The sequence below is a fragment of the Carlito syrichta genome, unplaced genomic scaffold, assembly GCF_000164805.1.
Source record: "Carlito syrichta isolate Samal-C Ts95f unplaced genomic scaffold, Tarsius_syrichta-2.0.1 Scaffold306782, whole genome shotgun sequence".
Lineage (NCBI taxonomy): Eukaryota > Metazoa > Chordata > Mammalia > Primates > Tarsiidae > Carlito > Carlito syrichta.
This window is the reverse complement of record NW_007250878.1, coordinates 80,973-96,733: the sequence shown is the minus strand read 5'-3', so window position 1 is coordinate 96,733 and position 15,761 is coordinate 80,973. Positions and strand designations below refer to the sequence as shown.

The following is a 15,761-nucleotide window of genomic DNA, read 5'->3' as shown; positions in this document are numbered from 1 at the left end:
AGCCTGGGCTGTTGCCTGGTAAGGCTGGCTGTCCTCGGCAGGGCTCCTTCAGCCTCAGGGTCCAGCAGCAACTACACTTTAAATCACCTTTCCCAGGCCGGGCACAGTGGCTCAAGCCTGTAATCCCAGCACTTTGGGGGAGCTGAGGGAAGAGGATTGCCTGAGCCCAGGGGTTCGAGACCCGCCTGGGCAACTTGACAAGCCCTCGTTTCTACAAGAAATGAAAAAATTAGCTGGGTGTGGTAGCGAGCACCTGTAGTTCAGGCTACTTGGAAGGCTGAGGATCGCCGGAGCCCAGCAGGTCGACGCTGGGGTGGCCGTGAGCGTGCCACTGCACTCCAGCCTGGGCAACGGAGTGAGACTTCCACTCCAAAAAACAAACAACTCCCCTTTCCCAACAAACAACAAATCTCCCGGGATGTGAACTCAGGCTGAGTTAATAATGGGGGACATGCGAAAACACGGGGCGGGGGGAACTGGACGACAAGGTGGAGGAGGGATACCCAGTATCGCAGCGCCGGGGGGTGGGGGGGTAATACTCGGCAAGTCGAAGGAGGGGACACCCGGCAACAAGGTGAGGTTAATGTGTAAGCAGGAGGGGAGTGTTGAAAGAGACGTTCTGGGTGTCAAAAGGAGTATTTGCTATGAAATCCATACCCAACTGCCCCCTCCCCCAAACCAGGTGAAGAATGAAAGACCCTGTGGGATTTCTATTTCAAAGTCCTCATTTATTTGGACATTCACTTGGTTGCGACTCCAAGTTATCAAAGATGCATGATGAGAAATCTGCTGTGGGAGGGGGAAGTGAAGGTGGAGAAAGATGGGAGAGGCCTGAGTGCTCCCGGCCCCTCCTGCTCTTCCCATTCAGGATGCCGTTTGGAAAGAGTACAAATAGAGTCCCAGAGTACAGACCCCACAGATAGAAAGGAAAGTGCAGTTGACAGGGCCCTCCTCGCTACAGTAGGTGCTGGGTGATTGCCCAGCTCGCGCCCTGAGCAGGCTGGGCTACGTGGGGAAGACTGGGGCCCACCCTCTCTCCACTGCCCCGAACCCTCACTTTGATGTGTGGGTTGACAGGATTTCGGCTGGGGAAGCTATAGGAGGAGATGGGATTGCACAGGATACTTTGCACTCAGGGACCCCCAGAGATCAGGGGCCAGAAGGGTGATAGTTAACTGGGTTGTCTTGAATTTTACAAAGGCATTAGGTATGACGACATCGCTACTTTTGGTGAGGAGGGGCATGAAGGCTGTGGAACTCCAGGGGAGCAAGGCACTGGGGCGGGTCATCAGGACGTAGGGAGCACTGCCAGGCCCAGCAGTTCGTCAGGAGGTTGCGCTTGGCCCAGTGTGGACTGTGGTGCGGTGGGTATGTTAAAACTGCGTCCTAAGCTGCCCGCTCTGCACTGGGAGACAGACCTTGTGACCCCACCTAGCACTGCTTGCTGGAGCAAGAGAAGTGTTACCATTGTGACCACTCACAGGAGGGTCAGAAAAATAGGTTTGCCTTTCACGTACAATTAAAGTTGTTTTCGTGTTTTATTGTGTTTTTGCATCCATCAACAAGCGTCCCTGTACACAGGATCACTCAGCCCCTGCCAAGAATTAGAGCAACAGGGAGTGGCCCGGCCCATGTTTTCGGGAAGTCCTCACTTCACGGAGTACGAAAGGGCCCTTTTGGAGTTTATCTGGGCAAGCCTCATTTCCCTGGAGAAAATGGAGTCTCAGAGGTGAGTGACTGGTCCTAGAGCTAAAAAGTGACCAAAATGTGACCAGAGTCTGGGTCTTCTGCTTCTCAACCCAGGATGCTCTAATTCCAGATTGAGATGTAAGGTGACAAGTGCCTGGACAGAGTGGTACAAAAGGTATGTGTCCTTCCCACCATACCCCAGCTGCCCTTGTCCTTTGTCAAATGCAAAGTCAAGATTTCAGCAGAAGGGCCAGCCCTTTCCCTGCCCCACCCCTGCAGCATTTAGTGAATCAGGAGTGGGTGGCAGGGGGAAGGTGTGGGTGTGGGGGTGTGTGTGTGTGCTTAGCTCTCCCTGGAGCTACTTTCCACAGTCCAGAAGGATCCAGCTTCTGCAGAGGCAACTAGACAACTCATCAGGCAAACTGGCCCGAAAAGCTTAAGACCACTGCCAAGGTCTAGGGGGAGGGGGAGAGGGACATGGGGCTAGAGTGAGCCAGATGATAAAATGACCCAGGAGAATGGGCAGCAGGGCAGCCGAGAGAGGGCAGCAAGCATGGAATCCAGCAGCTGAGACGTCTCTCTGAGCCTCAGGATTGAGCCATTGCTCCTGGGGGTATAAGCAGTCTGGCTCTGTGGCGTGCTATGTGGATGCCCAAGGAGAATGCCAGCCTCTGGAGGAGCTCATGTGGCCCCACAGAGATGCCACGCCCTTCCTGTTCACCAGCCAGCTGGCTGCCATGAGGACTGACCACCTTCATGGCCTTTTGTTCATGCTGTCTGGACTCAGGCTTTTCTTTCTAGATGGTACCTCTGAGACCCTTCCACTCTGCAGCTCTGAAGTTGGCATAGCTCCCATGTCTACTGGTGGCGACTGGCGTGTGTGTGTGTGTGTGTGTGTGTGTGTGTGTGTGTGTGTACCTGGCAATGGGAATGCACGCATCCTTACAGGATGGCATCAGGCCGGAGCCCAAGGAACAATCAGTGAGATCTCTTTTGCTAAGCTACTAGAATTCTGGTCAAAAAACTTGAAAAAGCAGCTCCAGCAGGGGGCAGCTGGTTCCTAAGGCAGAGAGGATTCTGGGAAAGACAAGGTTAGACAGTTACCTTTCAGCATCCCCAGAAAAACCACAGCTTTTAGAGTCAACTCGATGTGTTTCACAAGCAAGGGGCAGATAGAGAGGTGGTATGTTCAGGCATCGACGTCACCCTGGGAGCAGCTGCAGCCACAGCAGTGTCTATGGTAACCAAAGGGAATGCACTCTAGGACCCGTCTTAACAACCATGCCATCCCCCCTCGTCTCAAATTCTGGAATGTTTGAGAGTTCTCACATCTCCCCTTGCCCTCTGTCCCCCGCTTTCTTCTAGGTGTGAACATTTCATCTCCCCAGGACTCAGGAGCCTCCAGGCCTTTGCTTAGCTCTCCCTGGAGCTACTTTCCACAGTCCAGCAAAGTCAGGGGTTCGGGGGACGCTGCAAGGAATGGCGGTGGTGCTGGGGCTGCCAGAGGGCCATCCCAACAGAGAAACGGGCAATGCAGCAGGCTCCACCGTCAGACCCCCGCCTCTGGGCCACGGGTTTCAAGCCAAGCCCAATCCTGGTCCTCAATGCCCTCAGTTTGAATCCTGGCAAACCCTCCACCGTGGAGCAAGAAAAGCCAAAGAACTGGCCCTTGGGGGGCTGCTGGGGGGTCGTCCACTGCCCCCATCGCCCCTGCGGGGGCGGCAGCATCAGCGTGTGTGTGTGGGTTAGGGGGTGGAAGGGTTTACACATCTGTACTAATAGCCCTTGGATTTGTGAAGGCCTCGCGCCCGGATCCCGGCCAGGTCACCGGGTAACCCTGGGGCGCTGCCAATTTGAGGGATGAGGGTCCCCCCTCATTGCAGTATGTGGGAGCAAAGGAGAGCCTCTCGCCTCCACCCCCATTGGGCACCATGTCAGCCGTCCGAATGTAAAAGGGGGAGCCGTGTGGGGAACAGGCGGTGCAGTGGCTCCCTGCCACCCCGCAGGGCCGGCCGCAGGGCTCGCCAGTGAGGGGCGCCAGGCTGCCTCTGCCGTCCAGGGCTTGGGAGCTGCAGGCATTGCAGCTGGAGCCCCTGGGAAGTGCGGGGAGGTCGTGCTCCTGCTCCTCCTCTTCGTCTGCATCCTCGGTTTCACTCTTCTTGCAGCAGTAATACTGAGGGAAGAGGAGGGGGCCCTGAGAGGGGGTGGATGCTCCCCGGCCCTAGTGCACTTCTGAGCGTGCACAGGTGCCCACGCCCCTGCCCACGAGCGCCTGGCGTGCTCTGTTGGTGCTAGGATGGAATACCACCAGAGGCCCATGGTCCGCAAGTTTGGCTAGCACAATGCTTCTCTCCCTTCTCCTTCTTGCTACTCCTCAATGTGTTAACTCCAGGCTGTGGTCGAGGCAGACAGGGAGGGACACACAATCATGCTGAGGACAGGACTGGGGGCTGATGGCAGCAGCCTTCAACCTTCCTGCCACTCCTGATACCTCAGGGGCACGGGAGACAGAACCCAATGTCCCCGCACCTGCTGCACCTGCCCAGCATCTTCTCTCTGCGGGCCCAGGGGGATAGGCTGTGGGGGTGCATAGCTCCCTTCTGACCAGCTCCAACTCCCAGCCTTCTTGATTTACACCTCCCACCTTCCCTGGCTCTGGACTCTCTCCGTCCAACGTGGGCCTCTAGCCTCTGCCCCGATACTGAAGAGGTGCTTGCAGGGGGACCAGCTGCCTTCGGCTACAGGCCCCGGGGACTGACCTGGAGCCTACAGTAGCACAGGACTGCAATGATGCAGAGGAGGATCACCGTCGCTAGGATTCCGCCAGTGATCACAACCGTTCCCGCTGTCATCCGCCCGGCGCCCCATCAAACTCTGCAAAATTGGGTGCAGAAGGGTGAGGAGCAGTGGCCGCTGTCACCCTGGGCTGGGGAGGAGGCCTCCCAGAACTCGCTGGGGGCAGGGAGGGCCCGGGCCCCAGGGGCTTCCTGAAGACTGGCCCTGGCTCTCCCCACCTGGGGCAGCCTAAGTTGGGGTGGGGGTGGGGCTGAGGGCTACAGAGGGCTCATTCTGCCCCCTGCTTCTGTTCAGTTTCAAACATTTCCTGCTTTTGGAGTTCTTCTCCCCTTCCCTCTCTCCTCATCCCCTTCCTGACCTCCCCACATGGCTTCAAATAAGACACAGCTCGGCAGCTCCTGCTGACTGAGGGATTCCTCGGTGATGAGGCATTCTGCATGCAAAGCGCTGCCCTCTGCCCCTCACTGAATCCTCAACCTTTGGGATGGTTATTAAAGATTCCTACTGTGCACATGACCAATGGGGGCTACGATTCATTTGGCTGGGATTCCTGGCTCATTCCAAAGGCTGTACTCTTTATCTCTGCCCTCCCAGGAACACACACCAACGGTCCCTGAGTGCTTGGCCCTGGCTGGGGGGGACTGGCCCAAATCCCAAAAGTTCTACCTGGTTCTGCCCTGGCTCCAATCCACACTCCTTTTGAGGGTCTCTCCCGTTCTTCAAATTCTCCTGGAAAACAAGGGTAAGGTGAGCCCAGAGGGAGTGGGTGGGCAGCACTCTGGCCCCTGGAAGGCTATGGTTGACCCAGGAGACTGGTCCTGGCTAAGGGCTGAGTGAACGGGACAAAGGCAAGCTCTGAGCGTGCAGCTGTTCTGGCCTTAGGCAGCCTCTCCTTTTAGCTAGTGAATGAGGACTTCTGAGCCTCCCAGCTTCATCAGGACCAAGGGAACAGGAGGAGGGGACTTGGCATCTTGAAGATGGAAGAATGACCAAGAGTACTTACGTTCAGTAAAGGGAACGGTGACCTGCAAGACGGCAAAAGAGATCTTGGAGGTAGAGTGCTACCTGCCAAAAAAGCCCCCAAGGGTTAGATATGCCCCCGCTCTCCAACCTACCTTCTTCGTGTGTGACATGTCATCCCCAAATCAGGTCTCCAGCTGTGTTTCCAACTGGCACTAGACATTTCACTTGGATGTCCCAGTCAATGAGGACAGGCTCAAACTCAATTAGGACAGACTCACGTCATCACCCTGATCTCCACATAGGTTCCCCACCTCTGACTATTCTGTCTCTTTCAATGACTCTGCCACAGCTGCCCCAACGGTTTTGCAGGGCATTCACTGCTCAAGGGATAAGAGGGGCCTAGAGCCCAACCACGCTCACAAAGCCGCAGAACCTGACATGTTTCCTGGGTGAAATGGGACCTCTTTCCTCACCCAAAGATACCATCCATCCACCACTGTGTTCCTAGAGGGCTATACCCCTTAGCAGCGCTGTTCCCAGTCCACCCAAGGGTGCTGTATGGCTTCCTGCTCACAAGATGGTCTGTGGGCCAGCAGCGTGGATATCACCTGGGAGCGTGTTAGAAATGTAGCATGTCAGAAAAGTAGCATGTCAGGCCCATTGTGGGCCTCATGCATCAGAGCCTGCATTTTAACCAGGTCTCAGGTAATTAGTTTACACATCAGAGTTTGACCAGGCCATAGGATGTTCTCTTCATTGCCCAGATTTAAAAACCTTCAAACTCTTCTTTGGCTAGCCCAGTATTTTGCCCCCCACACCAGTGAAGTATCTGCTCATCTCAAGCTGCACTGGTACAACGGCTTCTCTGGTTCTGTCTCTGAGCACCCTTCCCAACAACAGCATTTAGGTCTTTCATCATACCCCTGTGCCTCTCTGTGGCTCCAGCAAAACATGCTACCTGCTGCATTTGTTTATATGGGCACAACCTTCCAGATGCAACTTCAAAGACGTTGCCCTCCCCCACTTACCTGCATGCTCACCACACATTCATCTCTCGCTCCTCATCTCCTGTTGTTCTACCTACACGGTCCTCAAACCATCAGGCAGTCCCTCTTCTAAGAAGCTTATAGCCTGGTGATGAAAACATACTGGGCATACCTATGCCTAGAGTGAAACATGCAAATGCAGCAGCACAGGCCAGGACTGCAGGCCATAGAGAAGGGACTTCATTAAGATAAATAAGGTTGGTTGTGGCAGCTCAAGTCTGTAATTCCAGTACTTTGGGGGGCTGAGGTGAGAGGAATGCCTGAGCCCATGAGCTCGAGACTAGCCTAGGCAACTTGGCAAGACGTCATCTCTACAATAAATTTAAAAATTAGCTGGGTGTGGTGGTGTGTGCCTGTAGTTCTAGCTACTTGGAAGGCTGAGGTGGAAGGATCACCTGAGCCCAGCAGGTCGAGGCTGCAGTAGTCGTGAGTATGCCACTGTACTCCAGCAGAGTGAGACTCCAACTCAAAAAATAAAAAGAAAGAATCATAGGTGTTTCTGAGGAATAAGAGAAAGCAATAGGTTTGGAAAACCTATTTGAGGGAATAATAGAGGAAAACTTCCCTGGCCTTGACAGTTTTAAACATCCAGATATAAGAAGCCCAGAGAACTCCCAGAAGATTTATTGCAAAAAAGATCATTTCCAAGGCATACAATCACCCACTTATGTAAAGCTGATGTGAAGGAAATAATTTTAAAAGCAGTAAAACAAAAGTATCAAATAACTTACAAAGTAAACTTATCAGAAGAGATAAAAAGAGATTGGGACCCTTCAATCTCTCTATAATCTCCTCAAACAGAATTACAGTCATCCAAAGATCTTGTGTCCCATAGACTAAGCTTCACAAATGAAGGAGAAATAAAGTCTTTCTCATATAGGCAAATGCTGAGGAAATTTGTCACTACTAGACCAGCTTTACAAGAAATACTCAAAAGAGTTCTAAATACTGAAACAAAAGGTTGAAATACACCAGAAGAAAACTGCTAGAAATCATAGTCTCATAGGCCTTATGGGATACCAACATAATAGAAAAAACAAACAAACAAACAAATAAATAAATAAAGGAACCTCATAACAACCAGCATGATGAATCATATAGTACTTCACATGTTATTATTAACCCTGAATGTAAATGGCCTTAATGCCCTACTAAAAAGCTATAGACAGGCAGAATGGATAAAAAATACACGATCCTAGCTGGGCTCGGTGGCTCAGCCTGTAATCCCAGCACTTTGGGAGGCTGAGGTGAGAGGATTGCCTGAGCCCATGGGTTCGAGACCCGCCTGGGCAACTTGGCAAGACCTCATCTCTACAATAAATTAAAAAAAAATTAGCTGGGCATGGTAGCGTGCCTGTAGTTACAGCTACTTGGAAGGTTGAGGTGGAAGGATCACCACAGCCCAGCAGGTTGAGTTGAGACTCCAACTCAAAATAAAAAATAATAAATAAATAAATAAATAGGTAAGGGACATATGGCTTAAAAGAAAACCACAAAAGTTATGAAAGGACTTGTCTTATTTTAAATTAAAAAGATACTGTATCCGCCCCAAATAATTAAAATTTTGTTCATTTGAATGTCATAAAAAATTAACAACAGTGAAAAAAAGACAAAGAGGATTATTATATAATGATAAAGGGACCAATTCAACAAGAATTTTAAATATATATGCACCTAACACCAGAGGCTTTGGTTTCATAAAACAAACTCTACTAGACCTAAAAAAACCAAAAAGAGAACAATACAATAATAGTGGGAGACTTTAACATCCCACTGACAGCAATAGACAGATTATCAAGGCAGAAAGTCAACAAAGAAACATTGCAGTTAACCTGGACCCTAGAGCAAATGGAACTAACAGATATCTACAGAACATTCCTCCCTAAAACTACCGAACATACATTTTTCTCATCAACATATGGAACATTCTCCAAAATAGACCATATGATAGACCACTAATCAAGTCTCAATATGTTCAAAAAAATCAAAATCATATCAAGCACTTTCTCAGACCACAGTGAAATAAAATTAGAAATTAGCTCCAAGAAGAACTGTGAAACCAAACAAAACATGGAAGTTAAACAATATGTTCCTGAATGATCCTTGGATCATCAGTGAAATCAGGCTGGAACTTTAAAAAAATCCTTGAAATGAATGACAATAATGAAATAAGTTATCAAAACCTCTGGGACACAGTCAAAGCTGTGCTCAGAGGAAAATGTATAGTGCTTAAGACCTATATTAATAAGACTGAAAGACTGCATGTAGACAACGTAACATCATGCCACAAGAAACTATAAAAACATGAACAAACAAACCAAAAGCTAGCAAAAGAAAAGAAATAATGAAGATCAGAGCAGAACTAAGCAGAACTAACTGAAATAACAACAACAAAAAAGAACCATACAAAGAATCAATTAAACAAAAGTTGGTTTTTTGAAAAGATAAACAAAATTGATAGATCATTAGCTAGATTAATTAAGAAACGAAGAGAGAAGATCAAATTAGCTCAATCAGAAATGAACATGGAGACCTTACAATAGATATGAAATACAAAAGTTTACCCAAGATTTATTATAAACAACTCTATGCAAAAAACTCTAAACAATCTAGAGGAAATGGATAAATTATTGGAAACATACAACCTCCCAATCTTGAATTATGAAGAAATAGAAATGCTGAACAGACCAGTAATGAGTAGTGAGATTGAAACTGTAATTAGAAGGCTCCCAATGAAAAAAAGTCCAGGACCTGATGGATTAACAGCTAAATTCTACTAGACTTTCAAAGAAGAACTTGTATTAATTTTACTGAAGCTATTCCATTAGATTGAAGAGGAGGGAATTATCCCTAACTCATTCTACAAACACAGTATCACACTGATATCAAAGCCAGGAAAAGACACAACAACAACAACAACAACAATAAAAACTATAGACCAATATCCCTGATGAACATAGAATGAAAATCTTCAACAAAGTATTAGCTGACCAAATTCAACAGCACATTAAAAAAAATCCAACACAATCAAGTGAGTTTTATCCTAGGGATGCAAGGATGGTCCAGCAAATGCAAGTCAACAAATGTGATCCTCCACATAAACATAATTAAAAAGAAAAATCATAGAATCATTTAAATAGATGCAGAAAAAGCATTTGATAAAATCCAGCATCCCTTCATGATTAAAAAAAAAAAAAACTCTCAGCAAAATAGGAATAGAGGGAACATTCTTCAAACTAATAAAAGCCATATATGACAAACCCACAGCCAATGTAATCCTGAACAGAGAAAAGTTGAATGTATTCTCTCTTGGAACTGGAGCAAGGCAAGGATGTCCACTTTAACCACTCGTATTTAACATAGTACTGGAAGTCCTACTGGGGCAATCAGAAAAGAGAAAGAAATAAAGCATATCCAGATTGGAAAAGAAGAAATAGAACTATCTGTGTATGCTGATGATTTGATCTTATATCTAGAAAATTCTAAGGACTCCTCCAAAAGACTCCTGTATTTGATAGATGAATTTGGTAAAGCTTCAGGACACATGACCAACACACACAAATCAGTAGCACTGCTGTACACCAAAAGCGATCAAGTTGAGAATCAAATCAAGAACTCAAGGCCAGACATGGTGGTTCATGCCTATAATCCTAGCACTTTGGGAGGTGGAGATAAGAGGATTGCTTGAGCCCAGGGGTTTGAAACCAGCCGAGGCAACTTGGCAAGACCTTGTCTCTACAATTAAAAAAAAAAATTTGCAGCCGGGCTCGGTGGCTCAGCCCGTAATCCCATGCCTTTGGGAGGCTGAGGTGAGTGGATTGCCTGAGCCTGCGGGTTCGAGACCCGCCTGGGCAGCAAGACCTCATCTCTACAATAAATCAAAAAATCAGCCGGGCGTGGTAGCGCACACCTGTAGATCCAGCTACTTGGAAGGCTGAGGCAGAAGGATCACCGGAGCCCAGCAGGTCGAGGCTGTGGTGGCTGGGAGCGGCCACTGCACTCCAGTCTGGGCGACAGAGTGAGACTCCAACTCAAAAAAAAAAAAAAAAAAAAAATTTGCCAGGCATGGTGATGAGCACCTGTAGTTCTAGCTACTTGGAAGGCTGAGGTGGAAGGATCACCTGAGCCCAACAGGTCGAGACTGTGGTGGCTGTGAGCGTGACACTGTACTCCAGCCTGGACAACAGAGTGAGATTCTGATTTAAAAAACAAAACAAAAAAACTCAGTTCCATTTTCAATAGCAGCCAATAAGCTAAAATACTTAGGAATATATTTAATTAAGGAGGTGAAAGATCACTACCAGGACAACTACAAAACACTAATGAAAGAAACTGTAGAGGACACAAACAAATGAAGAAACATTTCATGCTCATGGATTGGAAGAATCAGCATTGTCAAAATGACCATATTGCCAAAGGTAATCTACAAATTCAATGCAATCTTTATCATGCTACCAACATCATTTTTCACAGAATTAGCAAAAACAATCCTAAAATTCTTATGGGACCAAAAGAGACCCAGAACAGATAAGCAATCCTAAGCAAAAAAGCAAAAAAGCTGGGGGCAGCACATTACCTGACTTCAGATAATACTATCAGGATGTAGCAACCAAAACAGCATGGAAATGGTATAAGAGCAGACACATGACCAACAGAATGGAGAATCCATAAATAAACCTAAACATCTACAAACAACTGATCTTTGACAAAGGAGATAAAAACATACACTAGGAAGCCGGGCTCGGTGGCTCAGCCTGTAATCCCGCGCCTTTGGGAGGCTGAGGTGAGTGGATTGCCTGAGCCCGCCGGTTCGAGACCCGCCTGGGCAGTGAGACCTCATCTCTACAATAAATCACAAAATCAGCCGGGCGTGGTAGCGCATGCCTGTAATTTTGGCTACTTGGAAGGCTGAGGTGGAAGGATCACTGGAGCCCAGCAGGTCGAGGCTGCGGTGGCCGGGAGCGGTCACTGCACTCCAGTCTGGGTGACAGAGTGAGACTCCAACTCAAAAAAAAAAAAAAAATACACTAGTGAAAGCACACCCTAGTCAACAAATGGTGTTTGGAAAATGGACAACCACGTGCAGAAAAATGAAACTTGATTCCTTATAGACAAAAATTAACTCAAGATGGATGAAATGTCACACCTGAAACCATACAAATCCTAAAAGAAAATCTAGGAAAAACTCTTCTGAACACTGGCCTAGAAAAATAATTTATAGCTAGAGCCCAAAAAAGCAAATGCAACAAAATCAAAAATAAATAAGTGGGATTTCATTAAATTAAAATGCTTCCACATGGCAAAATAAATAAGCAACAGAGCAAATAGGAAATCTACAGAATGCGAGGAGATATTCACAAACTATACATCTGACAACAGACTAATATCCAGAATCTACAAAGAACTCAAACAAATCAGTAAGAAAAAAGCAAACGACCACATTAAAAAGTGGGCAAATGACACGAACAGACACCCATCCAAAGAAGACATACAAATGACCAATACACATATGAAAAATGCTTAACATTACTCATAATCAGGGAAATGCAAATTAAAACCACAGTGAGATACCACCTTACACCAGTGAGAATGGTCATTATTTAAAAATAAAAAAAAAATAGGTGCTGGCACTTATGCGGTGCAAAGGGAATGCTTATCCACTGCTGGTTGGAGTATAAATTAGGACAACCTCTATGGAAATCAATATGGAGATTTCTCAAAGAACTAAAAGTAGATCTACCATTTGATCCAGTATTTGCCCTACTAGGTATCTACCCAAAGGAACAGAGGTTGTTATATAAAGACACCTGCACTTTGCATGTTCATTGCAGCACAATTCAAAGCTGCAAAGATATAAAATCAACCTAAATGCTGATCAGCTGATCAATGGATAATGAAATATGGTATATATACACTATGGAATACTATTCAGTTGTCAGAAAGAATGAAATAATGTCTTTTGCAATAACTTGGATGGAATTGCAGAACATCATCCTAAGTGAACTAACACAGAAGCAGAAAAACAAACACTGCATATTCTCACTTATAAGTGGCAGCTACACTAAGGATCTGCAGAGGCATAGAGGATAGTATAATGGACACTGGAGACTCAGAAGAGGGGAAGGGGCGGAGGGGAGTAAAATCACCTATTGAGTACACTGTGCACAGATGGGAGTGGAGGGTACACTTAAAGCCCATACTTATTCGCTACTATACAATGCAGCCATTTAACCAAAAACTATTCGTACTCTCTAAAACTATTGAAATCAGGAAAAAGAAAAGAAAAATTAGGTAATCATCCACTGGTTAGTTAGCATGTCACAGTCCTGGCAGTTAAGACTCTGATTGACCATGAGGGGGCAGCAAGTCACATCTCTCAGCTCCAACCCATCTGCAGAGCATCACTGTTCAGGACTCATTCAACCAGGTGCATGGTGGGCCTTGCTTCAGGGGTTCCCTGGGGCATCTAGGGAAGGGCATAGATGAATCTCAGCCTCAGGAGGATTCATACACTGCCATTACGACATCACTTCATCCTCTCCCACTTCCCTGCATGCACCCAGTTGAGGTCTGTTTATGAGACAAGAGCTCTACGGAGTGACCTAGTGCAGGAGACAGCAGTGATCTGCCCTACTGAAAGTCTCAGACTGGCCCCCCAGGATGTGCCCAGCCTGTTTTAGGAGACAGGGAATTATGGAGAAGCCATATGAGAACAGTGCCCTCCCTCCTCTCTGTCCTCCATGATGGCTGCCCCCCTCTTGAACCCCAGAGGCTGAATAGCAGCAGTGGCCTGAAATGGGGGCATGTGCCAGAGAAGGCAGAGCCAGGGCACAGACAGAGGCACCCGTGCCACTGAGCAGCCACCCTAAATTGTAAATGGACCTTCCTTCTCATTTGTAAAACAAAGATTCACAGGAAACTCAGTTCTTATAAACATGTCAGACCAAACGGTAGATCTACTTTTAGTTCTTTGAGAAATCTCCACACTGATTTCCACAGAGGTTGTGCTAATTTACATTCCCACCAACAGTGTATAAGTGTTCCATGATTGGAAGGAATCATGATCAAATATCAACTGTTTTCCTTGCAGTTATCAAGAATGACTGTAGGTGAGAGCACTTTGTAAACTCTAAAGACCCTACAGACATGGTTATTTGTGGGGAAAAGGAAGGCCCTGATATTTTGTGGCTGCTTAAGTCTGGCCTTAAAATCATAAGCCAGGAAGGCACGTGTAAAAGGGCATGAAATAAACTAATTAGCTCTCGACCAGTTTCCCCGAGGGCCTAGTATAAGTGGTACAATTTGGCATTTAAATCCCCACATTCACAGAATAGCACTAGCATAAAGAAGAGACAAATATTTAAGGTGGTGGATATTCCAAGTACATGGATTTGAACTTTACTAATTATATAAAGTATGAAATGTTCACATATACCCCCAAACCATATATAGCTATTATATATCAGTAAAAATAAATAAATTCCTCCATTCATTGGTTCTCTATTATTTCAGGTGGGCTCATTTTCTCTTTGCAAGTAGATGCAAATGCTGGTAGTAATTTCCTACCCCTGAACAGCATCCTACAGTTTACAAAATGCTCCATTTATATTCCTTCTTATGGTGGGCAGGCTCTGAGATGGCCCCAAATGATACCTGCCTCCAGGCAGTCAGGCCCTTAAGTTCTCCTCTTCTCTGGGTGTGGTGTGACCTGTGACTTGCTTCTAATGAACACAAGACAGCATAGGTAGTGGTATGTCACTCTGTGAACAGATTACATAATATCCTGACTTCTATCTTGCTAGCCAACCCTCTTCCTTGTTGGTTTTGGTACACCAAGTTCCATGTTGAAGAGGCCACATGTTAAGGAACTGAGGGTGATCTCTGGCCAATTGACAGCTGGGGACGGAGACCTTCAATGCAGCAGCCCAAAAGGAATAGAAAAATCACATAAGTGAGAGTAGAAGCAGATTCCTCTCCAGTTGAGTTTTCAGATGAAATTGCAACTCTGGCTGAGACCCTGAAGCAGTCAACCCAGCTAGCTCTGACCCACAGAAACTCTGAGATAATTAGTGTGTGCTGTTTTAAGCTGCTAAGTCTGAAGTTTGTCACACAGCAAAATATAATTAACACAACTCTCCAAACCTTACAAAAACCCCCACAATGTAGGAGGGGAAGCCAGACCATTAGTGATTTTTCTGAAGCCATACGATAGCAGGCATTTGAGTCAGCACTGGGCCAGTGCTGTGGAGTTTCCATCATACCAGATGTCTCTTGAGTAGCTGCTTGAGGACAGGAGAAAGAAGTCCTTATGTTTCCACCCAAGTCCTAGCAGATATGGGACAGAATAATTCAGTGGTGACCAGCTCAGGGGCTGAAGCAGCCGAAGAGGACAAACCTGTTGTCTAGTAAAGAATTCCAAGGGGCTGCCCTCTGTGGCCAGGACTTTCCAAAGCTCCTCCCCCGCTTCCTCTCCACCCATCTTCCCCCCACCTACCCCTAGATGCCCTCTCCTGGGGAGAAAGGGGTTGGCCGGTGTCTTACACTTACGTGAAATAGCTGGAGCAGCAGTGGCTCAGTCACGCAGGCTGCACCTGAGCAGACAGCAGTTGGGGCTGCATCATGGCCAAGGGCATCGGTCCCTGCCAGAGAAGAGAGAGGGAGGTCCGTGAGAGCTGGGTGGGGAGGCTGAAAGGACGATCAGGCTCAGGCTGGCACCTGGCTATGACCCCATGGCTCTGGAGTGGTTGTCTCCAGAGGGGCTTGCTTCTTGACGTCTGCAGCTGCCTTGGTCTCTGAGGTCCCCAGTCTGAGAACATGCGGACAGGCCTCTAGGGTCACATCTTCTCCCGTCCTTGTCTCCTTCCCTCCGTGCTGCTGTCGAGAACCCTCCGCCCAATGTAGCAGCAGGACGCCGGACAGGAGCATCTGGGAAGTGAGGCTTGGTGCGTGGGGGAGGGAAGCTCAGCTGTCTTTCTCATGCTCCACTGGAGGATTTAGATCTGCTCCCCGGTGGAAGCGTCCTTGTTGCCTGCATGACTGATCCCTCGCTCTAGGGCCCCGCATGCCTCTTTCCTGATCCCTTCCCCACTCCCCACTTTTCCCTGAGCCTGTCCATTTTTCCCAGAGCCTGGCACCGCACACTCCTTTCCCCTATTCCAATATCCTAACTTTTGTCAGGCCAAGCACATCCACCAGTCAGTTGAGGAGCAAGTTCAGGCTGATGTGCTGATGAAGGAGGGGAGGTAGGACCCCCCCCCCGACGTCTAG

General features: G+C 47.5%; 1 protein-coding gene across 1 annotated transcript; it reads right to left on the bottom strand.

Moving 5' to 3' along the window:
- Positions 1 to 3,370: 3,370 nt before the first annotated feature.
- FAM163A (family with sequence similarity 163 member A) lies at positions 3,371 to 15,134 on the bottom strand. Its single transcript, XM_008063357.2, has 4 exons — positions 15,042 to 15,134; positions 5,489 to 5,510; positions 4,449 to 4,563; positions 3,371 to 3,862 (listed from the first exon to the last, which is right to left on the bottom strand). Exons 3-4 carry the CDS (start codon positions 4,539 to 4,541, stop codon positions 3,452 to 3,454), a joined length of 504 nt encoding a protein of 167 aa, XP_008061548.1. The 5' UTR covers positions 4,542 to 4,563; positions 5,489 to 5,510; positions 15,042 to 15,134; the 3' UTR covers positions 3,371 to 3,451.
- Positions 15,135 to 15,761: the final 627 nt, after the last annotated feature.

Bases quoted from the DNA above. Each gene is read 5' to 3' on its own strand.
- FAM163A (XM_008063357.2), bottom strand. From the start codon at position 4,541: ATGACAGCGGGAACGGTTGTGATCACTGGCGGAATCCTAGCGACGGTG. The intron at 3,863-4,448 runs GTCAGTCCCCGG...CTCTTCCCTCAG, and splicing joins TGTGCTACTGTAGGCTCCAG to TATTACTGCTGCAAGAAGAG.